Genomic DNA, 23,789 nt, shown 5'->3' with positions numbered 1-23,789 from the left:
TCCTATTGCTAAGCAAGACAGTAGTTAAGCAAATCACATGGTCATTAAGAGAATCTGGCTTGTTGACTTCCAGAATGAGGGGGTCCTTGGTGCTCTCTAATCCTGGCTGTTTTCTTTCAGATGTTTCATTACCTAAACTAGGTAACATCCTCAGTGCTGCATAATGTTACCTAGTTGGTTCACGAAACATTGGCAAGAAAACCACGTTCAGAGAGCATCAAGGAGCCACAGTCCTCCTCCTCTTCCTCCTCTACTCCACAAACTCCTCCCCTTCTAGCACTGATGAGGTTACCTAGTTGGGTCATGAAACATCTGCAAGCAATTAACCAAGCACAGAGAGCACCAAGGAGCCCACAGTTTAACCCTGAGCTGCAAATATTCTCCTTTATCATGTCCCAGAATATTCAGCTAAAGCATATGTCGGCAACCTTCGGCTCCAGAGCCGCATGTGGCTCTTTGAGCGTTCCCCTGCGGCTCCCAGCCTCCGCTGCCATTTGCAGAGAGAGACAGAGAGAGGCACTTACGCTTCCCCTCCCCTCTCTCCCTCCCCCTCCCCCTCCCTCCCTCTCTCTCTCTCTCTCTCTCTCTCTCTCTCTCTCTCTCTCTCTCTGTATGTAAAAGAGAATGGACTCACGGTGTTCTCCCATGAGCTGAAAAGCTTACTGGGTGGGGCTCCTCCATTTACTGCGTCTCTGCAGGAAGCAGGAAGCAGGAAGGGCAGGAGAGAGCTAGCTAGCCCAGCTATGCTGACTCAGGAATTCTGGGAGTTGAAGTCCATGAGTCGTAAAAGAGTCGAGGTTGCCTACCCCTGAGCTTGTTGGAGAACAGCTTGAAGCCAGCTTGCCAGGTGAGCAGAAGATCGGACAGAGGGACAGAGAGGAAAGAGAGAGAGGGAGAGGAGAAAGAGATACAGAGACAGAGAGACCCTTTTGACACACACACACATATGTGTGTCACACACACATATGTGTGTGTGTGTGTATGTTTTCATAGATTTTCACGGGTATAGGTATGTAGGTCTTCGTGCAAGTGGGACCTCGTCGAAACGTCGCCAAGATACTCTCAATCTTACATGGGGAAAGACCTGAATACACCAAGACCAGCATATATAGATAGATAGATAGATAGATAGATAGATAGATAGATAGATAGATAGATAGATATAGATATAGATATAGATATAGATATAGATATAGATATAGATATATTTGTTTTTGTAGATTTTCATGGGTAAAGGTATGCAGGTCTTGGCATGTTCAGGTCTTTTCCCGTGTAAGATTGAGAGTATCTTGGCGACGTTTCGACGAGGTCCCACTTGTCATCTTCAGACTGGGGTCTTTGGCTTCGTGTTTGTGCGAGCAAAGTGTGATCAGAGCTGCCGTCTCTCTATAAATATTGGAGGGGGTGTGTGGAGTGCTGGCTTAGTTGCTGTAGGGGGGGTTGGTTGGCTGTGTTGGAATTATTGTTTGTGGATTGTTCGGCTGTTTTGTAACATCCTGAGTAGTTGAGGTGCTGGCTGTGTGCCTATTAGTCTTTTGTGTTGTAACGACCTGGGTAATGGGCTGTGTGGGGACCTTGTCGAAACGTCGCCAAGATACTCTCAATCTTACACAGGAAAAGATCCGAACACGCCCTGCATATATATATGGCTGAAGAGAGTTAAAGGAACTCGAAATAGCTATACCATTCTCTCTTTATTCGCAACCTAAAAATGTAAAATGATGTCGCAGTTGGCGACTGCTGCTTGTGGATGGCTCTAGATTGAGCTGATACAGGCAAAAGAAAAGAAAGAAGATTTCTTTCTCCCATATTTGGGCTGACAGGGTGTTCATTCAAGGTAAAAATCTCCTCCCCCTGTCTCTCTCCTGACACAGCTGACAAAGTGAGGAGAGCCTGTGGCTTAGAGGTTATAACAACTGCCTAACATGCAGATAGCCCAGGTTCGAATCTCAGAAGAGTAAGTTTGGCTGAAGAGAGTTAAAGGTGAGAAACGGGTCCAAGTGGCTCCCTGAGTGTTTTGGGTTGCCTACCCCTGAGCTAGAGCAACAGCCTGGGTAAGGAGCAGAACGTCTTTCAGTTGTGCCATGAGAGACTGTATTTCCCCAATCATTTTGCAGAAATTCAGAATGTAGCCATGGGAAGAGCAAGAATAAAATTGGTTGACCGGGAAGAACAACTGAATCCTATAGAAAAAGTACAAACAGAATGTAGCAAGGGGGGGGGGGAGGAAGCGTGATATTAGAGGAGTGTTATAACATCCAAATCAAAATAAATTATGGTGTCTTCTGGCTGTTTAATTTGGTCCTCAATGACAAGGTAAGCTTTTCCTGAATTTTTGCTTTCCCTCTGCAAAGGAGTACAAAGAATTGAGCAATTTGCTCTCCTACTCACTTGTAATAGAAATGAACATCGGGTAGCTTTGTTTTAGACTGCTCAAACACTTCTGGCTTAATGTTAACATTTCCTAGTGTAGTTTCAACAGTTGCTCCTGCAAAGAAGAAAAGAAAAGAACATTTCTGAAAGAATTTGTAGGTGATTGGGAGGAAAACTATATATCCCACAAAATGTCACCAGGCAGATTTGACTGGCTACAATGCAATTGGTCTAAGCCAAACTGATATATTTTCTGGTTTCTTATAAAAAAACAACAACAACCAAGACTGTGTGGAAGAATTAAATGTATGCGCACATTTAGACTAGCCTGGAAATTGAAAAAACATCCCAGAAAAAAGTGGAGACAAACTACCTGTATATCCTTGTCAAGAAAAGGGACATGAATATAAATCACCAAGAAAGAAATTCAACTCAGTTAAGGCTCTGAGCGATATTTTTGTGAACAAGTCGTAGATTTTTGACTCAAAGTAATGGAGACGCTTATGACTGTTACTCAGTTAAATCCATTAAGCTCTGAAGCTTCCCTGCATGAATCTGGAATGATACCCCCTTGAGCCATGGAGGCATATGGATAAAGGATGCTTTCTTTTAAAAGTAATTTGGAGTCTAATTTGTTAGCAATTAAGTACAGAAAACTAAAAAAAAAATCACCCCCAAATCTTAAAAGATGGTTTTTCTTCTATCAATAAGCACAGTTTTCTTATACATATATTAAAATTGCAAGTTGTTAGACTTCCTCCAGGTCATTAGTGCCCCTGAACTGAGAATGGATGATGATGTGACCACTGATTTTAAGTACTAACACAGTAATCCATTGAAACCAGTTGGTCGATCAAACAGAGATATTATTTGTAGATACTCCTGTATAAAAAAAAATATCAGTTAACAGGAGACTATTCTCATTTTCCAAAAGATAGTATTACCAAAACTGCTATCCAGCATGTTATCTTGGGATATCTCCAGACTTGAGGAACATCTCAAGAGCTTGAGGAACATCTCAAGAACTTGAAGCTCCAACCTGGAAGTCTACTCTGCAGGTAATATTAAATCTCAATCATATGTCTTGGATCTACTGTGGGGGCCATGAGGAATGGGGAAGCAGGATTTGATCCTAGAGTGAGAATCTGAGATAAGGCTTCCAGATCCAAGAAATGCAATCCACCTACTCTCAAATGTTTATTTATTTTCTGTATGTATTTATAATTCAAGGCAAACGAGGTCCAGGCAGAAGAAGAACATTGTGGCTTCAAAATCTAAGGGACTGGTTTGGACAAAACTCAGCAGCACTTTTTCTTGTGGCTGCTGATAAAAACAGGATTGTCAACATGATTGCCAACGTCCAATAACGGACATGGCACAAGAAGAAGAAGAAGTATTTATAACTATTAACTGTATTCTTTTGAGGGAAAAATGGAATGGAAAGATTGAGATGAATACCACAAATCAATCTCAATTTCTGCTGATTATATAGACAGTAATTTTCTTGGCAATAACAAGCAGATGATCTACCATTGCCCTCCTCCAGTAGTGAAATTTAGCTCACATTCTGGGATTTCTTAATAGTCTCCCTTTCAAATATTAGGAAATTTGATAGTTTAGCTCCTTCTAAGATCATTATACCCATATGTAAGTCAAGGAGGGCTTTGCTCCCTCTTGATCCTGACAGAAAACATCTGTCACCATGCCATAGCTCCTATGTTAGTCAAAGTTGATGTCCTGAAGTCAAGTTCTATCAGAACTAACTTTGAGGGGTCCTTGGGGCTCTCTGAGCTTGGTTGTTTTCTTGCAGAAGTTTCATTACCAACCTAGGTAACATTATCAGTGCTAGCAGGAAGCAGGGTTTGGTCTCATTTAATATTCTAGTGGAGGTTTTATAATCTAGTTTATATTCTATTCTAAAATGAGAGGAAACCCTACTCCCTACTAGTACTGGTGATGTTACCTAGTTGGGTCATGAAACATCTGCAAGAAAACAACCCAGCTCAGAGAGCACCAAGGACCCCAGTCCTCCTCCCCCTCCTCCTCCTCCTCCTCCCCCCTCCCTCCCTCCCTCCTAGCACTGATGAGGTTACCTACATGAAACTTCTGCAAGAAAACAACCCAGCTCAGAGAGTACCAAGGACCCCAGTCCTTTTCCTCCTCCTCCTCCTCCTCCTCCTCCTCCTCCTCCTCCTCCTCCTCCTCCTCCTCCTCCTCCTCCTCCTCCTCCTCCCACCCTCACATCCTCCCTCCCTCCTAGCACTGATGAGGTTACCTACATGAAACATCTGCAAGAAAACTGCCAAGCGCAGAGAGCACCAAGAACCCCACAATTAAACCCTGAACTACAAATATTCTCCTCTCTCAATGCCCTCCTTGATAGAGGATACAGACATTCCCCCCCATACATGTCTTTAGACTTGCAGAAATTGCCCATCACAAATCGTCACATTTCTACAAATCCCAGTTCTGTTGGGTGAGGTCGGTGACATCATACTTCCTTCTGTCTCAGCTGCTTTATTGCTGTTCATTTGTGCATCGCAACAAGCCAAAGATTACCAAGGAACACGTCGGCCAGGCTGTTAGACTGAAGGGCCAAAGCAGCGCGGAAGCCTTTGCTGTCCGGTGGGATGATGGTCGACTGGCAGACAAACGCCCTCACGACATTGGAATAGTCTTCTGACTCGGACACCATATCCTTCAGGGTGATATCCGTTATATTGTCCGCACAAATGGCTCTCTTTTCTCCCTGGGGAAGTTAAAATGGGGAAAAAAACAGGATTTGTCTGTTTCTCTCTCTCTCTCTCTCTCTCTCTCTCTCTGCGTGTGTGTGTGTGTGTGTGTGTGTGTGTGTGTGTGTGTGTGTGTGTGTCTTCCATGGCAAACTTCTTCACATATGTCAAACCAGAGTCAGATCCTTCTACAATTTCATGCTAACTCGCTGACAAATTCAGGAAGCCATCTGCAAAAATGGAGCTGGGCAGCTGTGAAGGGGACATTGTGATTCTCTCGAAGAGAACGAAAAAGCGAGAGAGATGGGAGGGGGGAGAGAGGAAAAGAAAAGAGGGAGGGAGGGAGGGAGGGAGGGAGGAAGGAAAGAAAGAAAGAAAGAAAGAAAGAAAGAAAGAAAGAAAGAAAGAAAGAAAGAAAGAAAGAAAGAAAGAAAGAAAGACAGGAAGGAAGGAAGGAAGGAAGGAAGGAAGGAAGGAAGGAAGGAAGGAAGGAAGGAAGGAAGGAAGGAAGGAAGGAAGGGGAAGGGAAGGGAAGGGAAGGAAAGGGAAGGAAGGAAGGAAGGAAGGAAGGAAGGAAGGAAGGAAGGAAGAAAGAAAGAAAGAAAGAAAGAAAGAAAGAAAGGAGGAGGGAGGGGAGGGAGGGGGAAGGAAGGGAAAAGGAAGAAAAGAAAAAGAAAGGGAAAGCAAGGGGAAGGAAGGAAGAAAGAAAGGAAAAAGAAAGAAAGGGAAGGAAGGAAGGAAGGAAGGAAGGAAGGAAAGAAAGAAAGAAAGAAAGAAAGAAAGAAAGAAAGAAAGAAAGAAAGAAAGAAAGAAAGAAAAAAGAAAGAAAGAGAAAGCAAGCAAGCAAGCAAGCAAGGAATCATGTTGTTTTCTTGCACGGCACAATGAGGTGTAATTTGGCATTTAGATAATGATACGGCCACTTAACAGTGATTTAGAAGAACGAGAAAAGAATAGAAACAGCAACTTTAACAAATAGCAACAGAAAAACGCTTGGTGTACTTCAGTATGGAACATCCACAGTGTGTATCTGCACGCCAGTTATAAACCGTACGAGACTTGCAGATAAATGGATGTATCCTTCCTATTGCACAAATAATGCCAGGTTTTGTATAATTTTTAAATATGTGGGAGTGGCCTGCCACTGTGCAACAACTGCAGCAAAACAAAACGGGGTATTATGGTATATTCCTCCAATTTGATTTTCACACTGAAAATGATGAGTGGTTCCAGCTGTTCTCCAAGAACACTTTGCACCAATATTCACTTTTTTTTTTCTTTTCAAATGTGATTTGATGCTGTTGCTTCCTTAACTAGTTTGGTGCCATGTTTCCATCAAGTGCCTCTACAGTGGGCGCTGATGGGCTACTTTTCAGAATATCATTGAGCATCAAAAAATAATTTAAAGAAATGAAAGTAGTCAAACCCTCAAGAGACCTCATCTGAGAATATAGATATTGTGCACTATTTCTTAATAGATTCTGGCCGTATTAGTTTTTTCCCAAATAACTAGAAGGCAGTGGGTGCCATCTAGTGCAATAAACGATCACAAAGTGAATAAAAATAGCAGGAGAGAGCTATAAAATTTCCGATATTGCCATGGGATGGTGCAAATGGGACCAATCAAACAGGAAACAATGCTTCTAGATCAGTTTTATGATCGATCTCAGATAATAAAAGAAATCGTTTTGTGAATGGAATGTCCCCCTTATGGACCACAGCAGATCTTGTTCAATCTGAATGTCTTCCAGAAAAGGGGCCATATTTTCAACATCATCAACAATATTTGCAAAGATTTTGTTATGCGATGACAATCTCAAAACTCTAATTAAAAATGGCTACATACAATGTAGCCATTCTTTTCTCAGGTTTCAAGACAACAAAGATGCAGCTGTTTTAATAGCCATATTAATGATGTGGCTACTTTAATGAATTGACAGTGAGACGAATAGATCAGGAAAAAGAAAGAAAGAAAGAAAGAAAGAAAGAAAGAAAGAAAGAAAGAAAGAAAGGGAAAGAAAGAGGGAGGGAGGGAGAGAAGGAAGGAAGAATGAAGGAAGGAAGGAAAGAAAGAAAAAGAAAGAAAGAAAGAGAGGGAGGGAGGGAGGGAGAGAAGGAAGGAAGGAAGGAAGATGATAATAGATATGTAGATGGTTAATGAGGGAGAGATGATAGATGGATAGAAGGAAGGAAGGAAGGAAGGAAGGAAGGAAGGAAGGAAGGAAGGAAGGAAGGAAGGAAGGAAGGAAGGAAGGAAAACCAGAACCACCGTATGGTAGCAGAGAATTAGATTTGTCTGTAATTGTCTGGTTTTTGCATCCCAAATCTACCTGGATCTGATAGCATACACCTTATTAACAGGATCAAGAATCAATTAGTCATATCATTGCCATTCTCCAATCAACTGCAAATACCAATAAGATGACAAATTTTATTTATGTATCTGTTTTTTTGGATTTATAGGGCCACCCAAATTGCATGACCATGATTCCAGGCACTGGGTATTAAATGAATGGCACGGTAGGAAACAAACCAAAATCAACATAACAACAGCATTCAGGTGGCATCCTTCAAACCCACGTTCCACCTTCCCAAAATGGCTTATCTGTTATTCAGGTTCAACTGCCAAGGGGAAAACTAGGGTTTTTAAACATTTTTTTAACATTTTTTAGCATTTCTCCTAAATGCTAAAAGGGTCAGGCCTGTTGAATTAACAGAGGGGAGATCATTACAAAAGGCAGACACCACAACAGAGAAGGCACACCTCCTAGGTCTGACCAGACAAAATTGCCTCCTATTTGGCATGCAAGAGATACAGTAGCTCTGATCTTAAAAAGGCAGACACTTACTTGGGATCCACACAGGCTGATATTGAAGAAATGGAAGAATTTTGTGCCTCTTGCTGTAAAGCTTGGTCCATTCATTAATGAGCCCACTCTGCTCAAACGACTAAAATCGTAAATCAGACTTTGATTGTTCCTGACATGGGAGAACATGCAGTCATTATAGCAGGCAGAACGGTCCTGAGAAAAGAACACAACATAGAAGTAAGCAGCTGTAGGGAAGATAAAGGAAATCAAGTTGCAAAAACTAAGCTTTGGAGGAAACAAACCACACAAATAATCATTACCATGGGGTAGATCAGAAAAGAGATGGCCAACAGCTTCAGAGACATTCATAAGCTATAACGTCTAGCCTTCCTTCCTTCTCAGTCATCGTGCTCAGGCTGGGTCTACTGGGAAATGTAGTTCAGTAATATCTGAAAGTTCTGTATCTTGATGTTGACCAAAAAAGGGACCACTATCATTTCCATGTCCTTTGCAGTAAGACAATCAATCAAGCAGAATAGAGCTGGAATGGACCTTGGAGGTCTTCTAGTCCAATGGTGGTGAACCTATTTATTTATTTATTTATTTATGAGACTTATATATCGCTTTAAGTGCAAGCACTCTCTAAGCGGTGTACACCAGTAAGCAATGTATATATATATTTTCATTGCCCCCAACAATCTGGGTCCTCATTTTACCTACCCCGGAAGGATGGAAGGCTGAGTCAACCTTGAGCCGGTGAGATTTGAACCGCTGACCTGCTGAACACAGTCAGCTAAAGTGGCCTGCAGTACTGCACTCTAACTGCTGCGCCACCTCGGCACTATGGCACGGGTGCCAGAGGCAGCACTCAGAGCCCTCTCTGTGGGCACGCGCACCGTCACCCCAGTCCTAGGCCTTCAGCTAGGTTTTATAAAACCTTTTTGCTTTAGGCCTCCGCCGCCGTGTGCAAATAAAAAAAAAAGGTTCAATCAATCAGTCAATTTCAACTTCTCGCAGGGAAAAAAAAGATCTTGCAAAATTGGAATTGATTGATTAAACTTGTTAGTCCCATCCAGTCTGCCGTTACCACTGCAGCCACGCCCACCCAATGGGCCACACCCAGCCAATGGGCCACACCCACCCAGCACCTGACTATGCATAAGTGGGTTTTGGGTTGCAGTTTGGGCACTCAGTCTCTAAAAGGTTCGCCATCACTGTTCTAGTCCAACCCCTTGCTCAAGCAGGAGACCCTATACCATTTCAGACAAGTGGCTGCCCAGTCTCTTCTTAAAAACCTCGAGTGATGGAGCATCCACAACTTCTGGTGGCAAGTCGTTCCACTGGTTAATTGTCAGGAAGTTTCTCCTTAATTCCAGGTTGCTTCTCTCCTTGATTAGTTTCCATCCCTTGTTTCTTGTCCTGCCTTCTGGTGCTTTGGAAAATAAATCGACCCTCTCTTCTTTCTAGTAGCCTCTTAGATACTGGAACACTGCTATCATGTCACCCCTATTTCTTTTTATCATCATTATTAAACTAGACATACCCAATTCCTGCAACCGTTCTTCATATCTTTTAGTCTCCAGGCCTTTAATCATTTAAGAGGGACGAATGAGTTCTTGAAAGCTTCTGGCATGACCAGGTAAAGCTTCCACAAGAAAAGAAAAAGATAGTAGCTCACCTCTAGTCTCTGGAAAAGTGTCCTGGTTTATCTGCCTGCTATCATTTACCACGGCTTAACTCAAGCTGTCTGCCACAGCCGCCCAAAAAGCCAACACATTCCTAGGGATGGTATCAAGGTCATGGGAAGTGATAATGTCACTCTATATTGCAGTGGTGGCAACCCTATGGCACGTGTGCCAGAGGCGGCACTCAGAGCTCTCTCTGTGGGCACATGCGCCGCCGCTGCCAGCAGCGTGCGCAGGTCCATTAGACCACCACCTCCGCCCAGAGCAGCAGCCCCACCCAGCACAAAGGAGGCAAAGCAACCAGCTAGCAAGCTCGAGTAGAGGTGGTAGAGCAGGCCCACACCCAGCAAGCCCAAGGCCACCTGGAGCAGGGAAAGCCAGATCCCCATCGGCGCCATGTCCCCCCAGTCCCAGCTAGGATTGTGTGCCTTCCCCCATCTATGCTGGGCCTCCTGCCCACAACCCCACTTGCCAGAGACCCCCTGGATCTCCCCCAACCTGCCCGGCCCCCACAGGCGTCCCCATGAGCAAAATCAAGGTGGCCATGCCCACCCCAGCCACGCCCCCCCCAGTCTGCAGTGACAACCACAGCCATGCCCATCCAGTGGGCCATGCCCCCATGCCCCCCCTGAAGGCACCGTGATGCTGATGTGGCCCTGGCACTTTGCGATAAATAAGTGGGTTTTGGATTGTGGTTTGTGGTTTGGGCACTTGGTCTCTAAAAGGTTCACCCTCACTGCTATATTGCATTAAGGAGGCCACACTTGGAATATTGCATCCAGTTCTCATGACCATGACACACAAAAAAAGATGCTGCGATTCTATAAAAGAGTGTAGAGAAAAGCAACAAAGAGGATAAGGGTCTAAAGACTAAATTGTATGAGGAACGGCTAAGGGAACTAGTATGTTTAGAGAATGCTCAGAGAGACTTTGTGATGGACAAGAATTGGACACATCCTGGTCTAGACAAGCCACTGATCTAATCCTTTGTAGTCTTGTTTATTTCCAAAGCCCAATGTTTTTGATGCTGAGTGCAAAAGAATGCAGGCCTTTGAACTCTGGTGCTGGAGAAGACTCCTGAGAGTCCCCTGGACTGCAAGGTGATCCAACTGGTCAGTCCCAGAGGAGATCAATCCTGACTGCTCTTTAGAAGGCCAGATCCTGAAGTTGAAACTCAAGTACTTTGGCCACCTAATGAGAAGGAAGGACTCCCTGGAGAAGAGCCTAATGCTGGGAAAGATTGGGGGCAATAGAAGAAGGGGACGACAGAGAATGAGGTGGCTGGATGGAGTCGGTGAAGCAGTAGGCATGAGCTTAAATGGACTCCAGAAGATGGTAGAGGAAGGCCTGGAAGAACGTTGTCCATCGGGTCGCGATGGGTCAGACACGACTTTGCAAGTAACAACAACAACAAAGAGATATTCCATTCAATAAACATGTTTTTAATGACCATTTCATTCATTCAGATAAATCTGGATGTGACTTCTTGACTAATTTATGTTTGTGTCTAAGTTCATTCATACCTGATACTTCCATGGCTTAGATACACATGTAAAACATGTCCAACTGGGAACTGGCTGGGTAAACAATTGCTATTGTAATTTAGTTCTTCTTGAGATGATTCTGTGAAGAATTCAAAATGTGACATCCAGTATATAGGATGAAGGGGGATTTTTCAGAATAGCACTAGCAATAGCACTTAGACTTATATAGCACTTCACAGTGCTTTATAGCCCCCTCTAAGGGGTTCACAGAGTGAGCCTATTGCCCTCAACAGTCTGGGTCCTCATTTTACCGACCTCAGAAGGATGGAAGACTGAGTCAACCTTGAGCTGATGAGAATCGAACTGCCAAACTGCTGGCAGCTGGCGGTCAGCAGAAGTAGCCTGCAATACCTCATTCTAACCACTGCACCACCATAGCTCAATATTGAAATCCGACTCTGTTATATTTCATATTTTCATATATTTCATATTACATATTACATAAAAACACTAATTGTTTACCTCGGGGTGGGCAGACACGACTTCGCAACTAACAACAACAACAACTTTACCTTGGTGCTTTGGCTCCCAGGCCCACAAGGGACACAGGCTTCCTCTCCATAGGCTTGATGGATAGAGAGATATGTATTGGGAGGACACTCTTGGCACTGGTTGGTTTCCTTCTCTATGTAGTGCCCAACGGGGCATGGGATGCAGGAGGAGCCGGACGGTTCTAGACCAATTGCACAGGCCCGGCAGGAGGAAGCCACTCCGTCAACCGCATTGCTCACAGTGATCGAGTAGATCTTGGCCACGTCGTTGATCAGTTTCCTGTTCTGAAAGAAACAGTCCCCCCAAAAAGAACAAAGTGGCTACCACTAGGATCCATTAAATACATCACTTTTCTATCTTGTCTATTGTCATCATTAACATCATCATCATCATCTAAGAAATGCTACACTCAGATAAATAAAGAGCCACTCGCAAACACCCCTACTTCAGTAATTACCAATAGAAGAGTAATATTTGTAGCTCGCGGTTGCACTGTGGGGTCCTGGGTGCTCTCTGAGCTTGGTGGTTTTCTTGCAGATGTTTCATTACCCAACTAGGTAACATCATCCGTGTTAGAAGGGAGTGGGGTTTGCAGCATGGAGAATGGAGGAGGAGGAGGAAGAGGACAACTATGAGGTCCTTGGTGCTCTCTGAGGGGAGGAGGAGGAGGAGGAGCAGGAGCTGGAGGAGGACTATGAAATCCTTGTGCTTGGCTGTTTTCTTGAGATATTTCATGACCCAATTAGGTAACATCATCAGTATTAGAAGAGAGCGGGATTTGCGGAATGGGGGAGAAGGAAGAAGGGAGGAGGAGGAAGAAGACAACTATGGGATCCTTGGTGCTGGAGGAGGAGGAGGAGGAAAACTATGGAGTCCTTGGTGCTCTCTGAGCTTGGTGGTTTTCTTGTAGATGTTTCATTACCCAACTAAGTAACATCCTCAGTGCTAGAAGGGAGTAGGATTTGCAGAGTGGGGGAGGAGGAGAAGGGGAGGAGGAGGAAGATGACAACTATGGGGTCCTTGGTGCTCTAGGAGGAAGAGGAGGAGGAAGAGGAGGAAGAGGAGGAGGAAGAGAAGGAGAACTGTGGGGTCCTTGGTGCTCTCTGAGCTTGGTGGTTTCCCTGCAGACATTTCATTACCCAACCAGGTAACATCATCAGCGCTAGAAGGGAGTGCAAGAAAACAACCAAACAGACAGCACTAAGGACCCCACTTTAGCAATTCCATTCCATTCTCTAACCCAGGGCAATTGGATGATCTCTGAAATTCAGGAGAAGTATTTTCCACTTCTGCTTTGAAGGGAAACATCACATTGTTCTTTCTCGCTCAAATCTAGCAATATTGCTGAAGAAAGAAAACAATGATGTCTTCTCGAGACAAGCAGGCAATCCTTTTTTGGCCAAAGGCCAGGCTGAAATGTGAATAACCTATTGTGGGGACTTATTTATCTATTGGTCCAAAAAGAACTGGACCGATGAGCAGCTATAAAACATCAGAACCAAAGCAATGAATGGTTTTTCCATTCTCTGTTGAGTCCTGGAATGAGCTCAGCCGCCTTCGAGGCAGATAAGAAAGTGGATAGGGGCCCCCCATATATTCTGGTGAATTAAGATGATTCTTCAGAGTGGCACTGCGATTTCCATTTTATCAGCTTCTCATTAAAAAAAAAAAACCAAAGTCTAATAAAAGTCAGATACAAATGGGATCCTTGGCAGAAACCAAGGGGGGAAAAAAACTCATCAGTAGGATGTGACTTGCTCTTGCTTTAAGCCTTATTATTATTATTATTATTATTATTATTATTATTATTATTATTATTATTATTATTATTATTATTTAATAGTACTATATTAGTACTATTAGTAATATAATAGTAATATAATAATAATAGTACCAATAGTGATAGGCTCCTTGGGTGCAATCCCAAAACAACTGGAGCACCACTTGAACACCATTGGCATTGACAAATTCGCTATTAGTCAATTGCAAAAGATGGCCTAACTAGGAACTGCTTCCATCCTGCGACGATATCTGTAATACCATCAAACATCCACATCTGCCTATCCCAGGTCCTGGGTAAGGACTCGATAGGTAGACAAAATGCCAAATTCAGTCTGAACATCTGGCTGACTGTGCGATGATCCATAATAATAATAATAATAATAATAATAATAATAATAATAATAATAATAATAATAATAATAATAATCTTGAACAAATGTGCCACATTTACTATCAAACAAGGAAAAATAATAAAAACTGAAGGAATCAAGATGCCCCACGAAAATAACATTAAGAGTCTGGATGAGGAAGAATACTACAAATACTTGGGTATCCTTCAAGCTGACAACATCAAGCACACTGAAGTCAAGAAAAAGATTAGAGGTGAATACATCAAGAGAGTGAAGAAGATCTTAAAATCCAAACTCAATGGAGGAAATACCATAAAGGCAATCAACACCTGGGCAATCCCAGTCATTAGGTACACAGCTGGAATAGTGGACTGGACTCAAGCAGAACTAAAAGCAATGGATAGGCAGACCAGAAAAATAATGACAATGAATCATGCCCTTCATCTACGCAGTGACATTGATAGACTTTATCTACCAAGGCAAATAGGTGGGCGTGGAATGCTACAAGTACATCAGATGGTTGAAGAAGAAAAAATGGCTTTGGAAGAATATCTGAAGAACAATGATGAAGATGCACTGAAATTAGTATATCAGGAAGGCTTACTTAACTACTGGAGAGACCAAACTGGCCTACAAGAAAGACCAAATGAAGAACAGAATAGAGGCATGGGAAGACAAAGCACTACATGGCCAATACATTAAAAAAATAGCTGGGAAAGCAGATAATAACAAGACCTGGCAATGGCTAAGAGCAGGAAAATTGAAGAAAGAGACCGAGGGACTAATTCTGGCTGCACAAGACCAAGCCTTAAGGACAAATGCATATAAAGTCAAAATTGAGAAGACAGCAACAGACAGTAAGTGCCGCCTATGCAAAGAAGCTGAAGAAACAGTGGACCACTTGGTAAGCTGTTGCAAGAAGATTGCACAGACTGGCTACAAGCAGCGGCATGACAAAGTAGCAACAATGGTGCATTGGAAGATCTGCAAAAAATATCATTTGCCTGTAAGCAAAAACTGGTGGGATCATAAAATAGAGAAAGTCATAGAAAATGATAAAATTAAACTGCTCTGGGACTTCAGAATTCAAACAGACAAGCACCTGCAACATAACACCCCAGACTTAACAATTGTCGATAAGAAAGACAAAAAAGTCTGGATAGTGGACGTGGCAGTGCCTGGAGACAGCAGAATAGACGAGAAAGAACTGGAGAAGATAACAAAATACAAAGACCTACAAATAGAAATAGAAAGACTGTGGCAAAAGCAAGCAAGGGTAGTACCAATAGTCATAGACTCCTTGGGTGCAATCCCAAAACAACTGGAGCACCACTTGAACACATTGGCATTGACAAATTCGCTATTAGTCAGTTGCAAAAGGCGGCCTTATTAGGAACTGCTTCCATCCTGCGACGATATCTGTAATACCATCAAACATCCACATCTGCCTATCCCAGGTCCTGGGTAAGGACTCGATAGGTAGACAAAATGCCAAATCCAGTCTGAACATCTGGCTGACTGTGCGATGATCGATAATAATAATAATAATAATGTTGGAAGGGACCTTGGAGGTCATCTAGTCCAACCCCCTGCTCAGGCGGGAAACCCTATACCATTTCAGACAAATGGCTGTCCAGTCTCTTCTTAAAAACTTCCAGTGTTGGAGAATTCACCGCTTCTGGAGGCAGGTGGTTCCACTGGTTAATTGTCCTCACTGTCAGGAAGTTTCTCCTTAGCTCTAGGTTGCTTCTCTCCTTGATTAGTTTCCATCCGTTGCTTCTTGTCCTGTCTTCAGGCGCTTTGGAGAATAGCTTGACTCCCTCTTCTTTGTGGCAGCCCCTGAGATATTGGAGCACTGCTATCATGTCCCCCCTCGTCCTTCTCTTCATTAAACTAGACACACCCAATTCCAGCAACTGTTCTTTATGTTTTAGCCTCCAGTCCCCTAATCATCTTTGTTGCTCTTCTCTGCACTCTTCAAGTCAAACTTTTTTGATATGATATTTCTTCTAGAATATTTTTCAACTGTCCAGGCCTAGTCCACAATCCTGGATTTTCTAGATTATCTCCTTGACAAACCTGACTTGACTTTTTATCTGCCCAGTTTATCAAAACCAACCTTATTTTTTTAAAAAAAAAAACCTGTAGCTCAGGATTTCTAGTTTGTTTTGGAGTCATATTTTGAAACATCCTGACTGTGCACAAAGGATGAATTATTCTACAAGAAATGGGAAAGAGTGTCTAGGAGACACTCAGCCCACATATTTATTCTTTAGCCACTTACACTTTAAGTATATTTAAATTACGGTGAATTTCAGCAGCACTTTTCAAAATATTAAAATACAGCTGGCATCACTTAACCTTCAGCAAAGCTTAGGCCAAGAGATTATTGTGCGAATGGCAACATTCAAATATAATAAGTACAATATATTTATAAGCAATGAAGCTCCCTGAACTGATTGCTTGAACTCGCACAGCTTGGCAAGGAGAGCAGCTAATAAGATTTCAGCTACCTGGATTGTAACTGTCAAAATGCTCGCAGATCAAATTTTCTCAGGAAAAGGGATATTGCCAATAGAACTGCAGGTTACTGTATCCCACACAAGTCTTGTGAAGTGAAATGACTGCAGAAACCTGGCGATTGCAACTCAAAGAAGAGTTGTATAGTTTGTTTTGAACAAGCCACCAATTCTTTTTGCAAGTAGCAGAGTAACACCAGGAGTAACTGCAGGGAAGAGGATTGACATGGTTATAGCTGTGACTGAGCATTCAAAGTGAGTAATAAGGGGACAGACTTTGACTGTAACTCCATGGCTGCCATCTTAACATTTTACTCTATGCCTTGCAGATTCCCCTATGTAACACTATTACAAGTGGTTCCCCCTTAACGATCACTTATTCAATAACTGTATGTTCGAACCTTGTTGTTGTTGTTAGTTGCGAAGTTGCGTCCGACTCATCGTGACCCCATGGACAATGTTCCTCCAGGCCTTCCTGTCCTCTACCATCTTCTGGAATCCATTTAAGCTCACGCCTACTGCTTCAGTGACTCCATCCAGCCACCTCATTCTCTGTTGTCCCATTCTTCTATTGTCCTCCATCTTTCTCAGCATCAGGCTCTTCTCCAGGGAGTCCTTCCTTCTCATTAGGTGGCCAAAGTATTTGAGTTTCAACTTTAGGATCTGGCCTTTGAAAGAGCAGTCGGGATTGATCTCCTGTAGGACTGACCGGTTTGATCGCCTTGCAGTCCAGGGGACTCGCAGGAGTCTTCTCCAGCACCATAGTTCAAAGGCCTCAATTCTTTTGCGCTCAGCCTTTCTTATGGTCCAGCTTTCACAGCCATACATTGCAACTGGGAAAACCATGTTCAAATCTACAACGGTGCCAAATGACTGGCACTTACAACTGGTCCTCCAAGTTCCCATGGTCACATGACTGCGATACACACACACACACACACCACTTAGCAATGGAAATCCCAGTCCAGCTTGCCATCGTTAACCCAGGACTACTTATAATTGTACCACTCCAGCTACTTAGGGATGAGATTTTGCTAACTCTTTGAAAACTGTAAACAAAAGTTAGTTTCATAGCTTTTTTTTAAAAAAAAAAAGTATTTTCACTGAAATGATTGTAAGACTTACATCTTGGCCTTGATTGGTTCTTTGGAAAGCCCAGGTGAACGTAAAGGAAGCGTTCTTGGAAATGATATGAGCATACGACTGCTTGCCCTTAGCTCCACTCCATGACTCCACCACGTTTGTGCTCTTCTTATTGATGTCCTGAAAACCATTCAACAAAAGACATTAAGAAAGCACATGTTAGGCACCAGAATTGAGGTTGTTAGATAATGTTGACAGGACTGAGTCAAATGGAAGACTCTGCCTGTTCCATGGAAAAGAAACCTTTACTCAAATCTTCTGTCACGCGTAGGAAAATCAGGAAATCCAGACAATTCAAATGAATATAAAGGTTTATTGCAAGCTTAAGCTTTCTACAGGAATCTGAACTACTAATGGTCAAGGGAAATTAGCAGGAGATATGAGTTAACGGAACTCAAGGCAGCCTGGACTTAAGATCGCTTATGGGCACGAAGGTATTTGAGACTGATGACACACTTGACCCCTCCCCCCCTCTCAGCCTGGTCATCTCCTACATCTTCTTTCCTCTGTAAGATAATATATATAATGGTCTGCATTCACAGAACATACTTAACTGGCTTACTAAATTAACCAGGTTTATTACCCTTCTGGGGTTATGGTGAAAGTAATCAAACAGGTTCACTCAATCACACAGACACACACACACACACACACACACACACAAGTTAATAAGAATATTCTCACCAAGCATATTGTACAAAAAGCATTTAAGTTGCTTGTGAAACTTTATCCTTTGGAAAGCTATGAGAAACAAGTGTATTGGCACATGAAGCTGCTAAATCTATTACATATTCAGTCACCTCAAGTTATTTAAATCTTGAGATGTTTTCTCTATAAACTAGAAAAAACTGAGGTGTGGCAATTAGGTAGTTCAAGACAGCCATGTTAGTAGAAAAATTGAAGCACTGATACTCCAGAAGCGAAGAACATCACAAATATAAACTTCACCATGCAATAAAACAAGCCAAGTCTTCCATGGTGGAAACTGATGGCCCACTTTCTCCTTGGACTTCACTGCCCACCGGTTAAGATTAATGAAGGCCAAACCCAGGCAAATTGCAGATATGAGGACTTCAACTTTCAGAATTTCCCAGCCAGAAGGTTCCTTGCTGAGGACTCTGGGAGTTGAAGATGGCAAGGATGAGAAGCAATAGAATAGCTCTAATGAGGAATATAATTCTGTTTGCAGGATGGTGATTGGGCTCAATCACAATATCACTTCAACCACTCTACATTAATAAATTTGAATACCAGTAATTTCTCTTTTAAGAAGGGCTGTCAAAGTTACTTATCTAGGACTGACGGCTGAGGTCAGAAATGGTGAAGTTCTCTCTTCTGCTACTCCAAAAGGTTCCTATTCAGGAATAAGAAGCACTTGGAGAAATGCCACCCACAGCTGACCTCAGTGGATCCTCACTTACCACCATGAAGTAGAGCACGCAGTCTGCAGAACAGATGGTCTCAAACACAAAAGTGATCCGTCCAAGTTCTGAGCCCATCGCTCCCGTGACTGACGTGGGAGGCCTGTTCAACGGAGCAGAAGAGAAGGAGTAACCAGATGCTCCAAGTCAATCTCATTTCAAAACAACTTGCAATTTGATTTCAAAGAAACGAAAACCTGTCTCGCTGTTCGCGACATCGCTCTTCCAAAACTCAATAACGGACTTCTTGTTAAGAAAAAAAACGTTGAGCATCCTCAGCCTCGTGCAGGCTATTATTGTTCCATTTTGACAGGTTTCATCTTAGAGTGCACTCAAGGATTGGAGCATAAACCCCTTCCTATACCCAACAGAAATTATACTGTTCCTTACTTAAATCCTGGTATGTGGAGGTTGACAATGAGATAATCGTTGTCTGTGCTTCCTGCCCCACTCTGGATGTGGTCACCAGCAACTTCCCAGCCTGAAAAAGGAAAATCCCATCTAAAGGTAAATCGTACGTAATTTTGAATATGTAAAGAAATCGAGAAATGGCAAAAAATTTCGGCTTATCTGAAAGACCATTCACAAGAGAGATATAATTCTGTGTGGAAAAGATGGGTAAATTTTGCACAGAATAAATATAGGATTAGAAAGTATTATTTAGCTTTTGAATAATTTATAGTTTAATGTGGTTATGGTTGGATTTTGTTGTTTCTATGTATTGGAGTTAAAGTACTTTTAATTTTTTGGATGTATGTATAGTTGATTGATGTTCATTTAATTTGTATGGGGTTTTTTTTTTTGTTTTTTTGTTTTTTTAACCCTGTATTCAGCTCTGGGAAGGAGGGGGGAGGGTTAAGGGGGTGGGAGGGGGGGAGGTATTTTATTGTAAAAAGTTTATAAAATTTTCAATAAAAAAAAAACTAAAAAGGAAAAAAGAAATCGAGATCCAGCACCTTCCCTAAATTCAATCACTTTCGTTTACACAAACACACACACACACACACACACACACACAGACATCCCTTGCCCGTAGGTACAGAAACTACAGATTGCCATGGTAGCCTTCAATGAACATTGACAAATGGTTATGAAGAGGAATCGCTGATCGTGCAAGTGACCCCATTTGCGAGAGGTCCAAGCAGAGGCCATCTCTAAGCTTCTGGTCACCAAAAGGGTCCATAGAAGACAACTTGAAGATGCAGTGAGCCACCAGAATGGGTGTAGTCAGCTTGTGAGAACTGTTGCTGATTTTTAAGAAAAGAAATGGGACCTTGAAGACTCCGAGAAGAATAGCAGACCCGTTTCTCCACCTTAAAAACAATGGCTGCATCTTAGATGTAATGTTCTCCTCTGCCAGGGACTACTACGTCCCTTAGAAGAAATGCCACATCAGCATTGCGGTTGCCCTCGGGGGGGCTGGGGGTATGTGGCCAGGATGGGGGCGTGGATGGAGTGGGTGTGGCCTACTGGGGGGCATGGCCAGCTCTACATCGCGCCAAGGTGCCTGTGGGGGCCTAGGCAGGAGTGGACAGATCTGAGGGTCTCTGGCAGAAGGGGGTGGGACCAGGCCAAGGCATGGTCCATTTCCTCATTCCTCACAAAGGGTGACACTTCCCCAACATGCACCCAGGGGGTGGGGCCGACACGGCAGGGGCTGGTTCCTCGCTGTTTCCAAACCGCCTTGTGGAGCTAAGACTGAATGTGTTTCAGTATAGATGGCCACCACAAAATTGTACATTGGCTCCTGGCCAGCCTGGGCCAAGGCAGTGGGGGCCGTTCCCTCATTGTTTCCAGGATGGCTTCGCGGGCCACATGAAACCACTTTGCGGGCTGCATCCAGCCCCCGGGCCTTGTGTTTGACATGTCTGTCCTAATCACATAGCTGAACCTTGGGGTGAAGGTTAAAGCTCAGGAGAAAACCATTTCCAATCTATGAGAACAGCTAAATAGTATCTCCTGTTAAGACAAAAGCACAGGCCAAGTTCTGAACGTGGTGTGCAACACCATGCTTAGTTTGATCCTTGCTCACCCATCATTTCTTACGGGATCTGAAGAAACAATACGGTAGAGATGGGAAACGTAATGAAAAAGACCAGCTCACCATTCATCCCATCACATTTTGAATTCCCCACGTTGAAGCAGGAAGTCTTCATGTTGAGAGGCAGAATGTTCCACCACTTATATTCCAATCCAAGCACTGGTTCAGTTCCAGCAGGACAGGCCTTGCAATCTAAAGTAGGAGATAAGAATTAAGATGGATTTTTTTAAAAAAAAAAAAAACACCCTTGATTTTTAATTAGACACCATAAAAATCTAATTTGTATACACTTGGGTGCAAAGATCTCCCTAGAGAGATAATCAAAAATTTCCAAGAAGTCAAAAAGCTCTGTCCTTTTTCACACGAGCCACACAGATCACATGGTTATGGGGGCATCTTGACACAGACCTTCATGGATGATCCTGCTTGGGTTATTCAGGCCAGCTACCTTTCAGTTACCACAGCACTATTCTTCATCCCAGAAAGCATGATGTTTCCCTTGTATGAAGACCTTGTAAGTACCACAACTGCAGTGGCTAAATGACATGGAAGCCAAACTCTGAACTGTCTGGGCATTACTTGAAAAATCAAGAACTGTGGGGTCCTTAGAGCTCTCTGAGCTTGGTGGTGATCTTGCAGACGTTTCATGACTCAAACCAAAATAGACACAGTGGATCAGAAACCACCCTATGTTATTCTGCCTTAGATGATCTAAAGCAGTGGTTCTCAACCTTTTTAATGCCGTGACCCCCAACCGGTCGTAAGTCGAGGACTACTCAACTGGTCGTAAGTCGAGGACTACTCAACTGGTGCAGCACCGTTTGCAGAATGGGACTTTGGGCGGGCTCAGCAGGGCAGAGACAGCCTGGACAATTCCTATTGGCTTTTGAAAGCCAATAGAATTAGACTCTATTCAAGAGAGTCTATTCTATTGGCTTTCAAAAGCCAATAGAATAAAAGGGAGTAGCACAGCTAAGGAAAAGGGGAAAAAATGGCGGACTGCGTTGTTTGGCAACCCTCGTGAAATGGTCGTTCGACCCCAAATGGGGTCCCGACCCACAGGTTGAGAACCACTGATCTAAAGGAAGTTGACTCTAAAGCCTCCAGTGGTTAAGTGAAGAAAGACACTTAAGAAGGACCCACCCCATTGAATCAATCACTTAAAAGTGGCAGCAAGAAGCTGGTATCTTCAGACTTGCAAGATTCTGTTAATGGAGCTTTACAATAAAGTCGACTTAGTTCATCTAGTCTAGTTTCCTGTCTGTTTTGCCTGATTAAAAGATTTTCCTGTTTTTAAGAGATACAAAATCTTTCCTTCATACATATTTTTATTAATTTTTTATAGTCACAAGAACTTAATATTTTATCAGCAACATATTGTCTGGGTTCCAACATTTAACTTACTAATACATGTTAAGTTCCTTTCTTTCTACCTCGTTTTTCTAGCCACTGATAAAAGTTATCCCATGTTCTAATCTAAAGTATACTGAATCTTCTTTCTCTTTCATTTTCAATGTCAATCTATCCATTTCTGCACAATCTAAAAAAATTTTTAATTAATTCTTCCTCCGTTGGTAAATCTTCATTTTTCCAATGTTGACCGAATACAATTCTGCTGCAGTTAATACATGTAATATTAGATATATACTCTCTTTCTCATAGTTTCCTACAATTATGCCTAACAAAAATAATTCTGGCTTAAAATCTATATGTTTTTTAGTCACTTTCTCTAACCATATGTGTATTCTTGACCAGAATCTTTTGGTTTGGGGGCATGTCCACCAAAGATGGTAATAAGTGCCTGGTTTAAGAGATACAAAACCTTTCAAGATCCATGTTGTATATCACAGTTTTGCGTTCATAGAAATGAGGACGCGTGGGTACCATCAAGAAAACTGCAAACAAAAGCGAAGGCTTCTATTGCTAATCCAGAGTTTTCATCCCGGTCAGTTTCTCATACCTTGAGTTCCATCAGTGAACATCCCTGGTGGACACGGAGCACAGAAAGATGATCCGTTGTTGTAAAAACCAGGGTTGCAAGGCGGACATTCCTTCCTTTCTCCCGAAGGAGGTAGCTTCACCGCTTCAGAGACGTCCTCCTGGCAGATCTTGGGCTCCACCCATTTGTACATGAGCTGGGTCTGAAAATAAGAAGATACAGAATCAAACTAAGACTGTTGACCCGGAATTAGGGGACAGCACAGGAAGTATCAATTGTGAACATGGGCAGATGGCCCGGCTGTCTTTGGGCACTTGCAGAGTCGTGGATGCAGGGTCATGAAAGGACAGCAAGGAAAACACCCAACGTCCTAACCCACCTGGGAACGTAGGATGTCTTTCGGGAAACACCCCAAAGGGAACATTTTTAGCTACTTCTGCTTTCTCCTTCTTACCTACAGTAGTGCCAGCCTTACAGGGTAAAGTCTTTATCTTATGGTGTGTCAGCTTTGCTGGGTGGGTTGCTTATGTAATCAGAAAGAATAAATACAAGGATTTCTTATGATTCGGGGCTTCTCTCTTTTAGAGGAGCCCGTCTTTGTTCAGCTGAATAAGAACGTAAAGCTTGAAGGCAACTTCTGGCTTCCTGTATTTTTTTCTTTATCAAGCAACACCTCAGAACGTGCACAGCAAGACTGATACTTAAGAAAATCAACTATTAGGTAGGTACGGCTGGGACAGAAAAGAAAGCAATGGAAAGAAGCAACCGAACAGAAACTGGAAACTAAGAGTAGGCTTGGAGAAGACACAATGAAGTTAGCAACTGAGGCGAATACCAAGTGAATTAAATTCCTCTGCTGATCACTATCAAGATACCTGTCAGGTCCCCAAATCCTTATGCTTTTCCTTGCATATATATACTCTTCTGCTTTTGTTTGGGGGCCTGCCACTCGGCTGGG

General features: G+C 42.8%; 1 protein-coding gene across 3 annotated transcripts in view; it reads right to left on the bottom strand.

Annotated features, from left to right (window-relative positions):
• The window catches only part of ELAPOR2 (endosome-lysosome associated apoptosis and autophagy regulator family member 2), a 106,375-nt gene that overhangs the window by 14,426 nt on the left and 68,160 nt on the right, over positions 1-23,789 (bottom strand). For all 3 annotated transcript variants that reach the window (XM_039357535.1, XM_039357538.1, XM_039357534.1), the window contains 9 exons: positions 22,853-23,033; positions 20,956-21,084; positions 19,242-19,332; positions 18,852-18,954; positions 17,413-17,550; positions 11,657-11,920; positions 7,955-8,128; positions 4,933-5,122; positions 2,392-2,488 (listed from right to left, as the gene is read on the bottom strand). In XM_039357535.1, coding sequence (XP_039213469.1) covers positions 2,392-2,488; positions 4,933-5,122; positions 7,955-8,128; positions 11,657-11,920; positions 17,413-17,550; positions 18,852-18,954; positions 19,242-19,332; positions 20,956-21,084; positions 22,853-23,033 — 1,367 coding nt within the window. The remainder of the gene's footprint in view (positions 1-2,391; positions 2,489-4,932; positions 5,123-7,954; positions 8,129-11,656; positions 11,921-17,412; positions 17,551-18,851; positions 18,955-19,241; positions 19,333-20,955; positions 21,085-22,852; positions 23,034-23,789) is intronic.

This window comes from Crotalus tigris, unplaced genomic scaffold, assembly GCF_016545835.1.
Source record: "Crotalus tigris isolate CLP2741 ecotype Arizona unplaced genomic scaffold, ASM1654583v1 scf7180000018925.3142382, whole genome shotgun sequence".
In the NCBI taxonomy this organism is placed as follows: Eukaryota; Metazoa; Chordata; class Lepidosauria; order Squamata; family Viperidae; genus Crotalus; species Crotalus tigris.
Note: the sequence above shows the minus strand (reverse complement) of the source record. Positions and strands in the feature narration are given on the sequence as shown.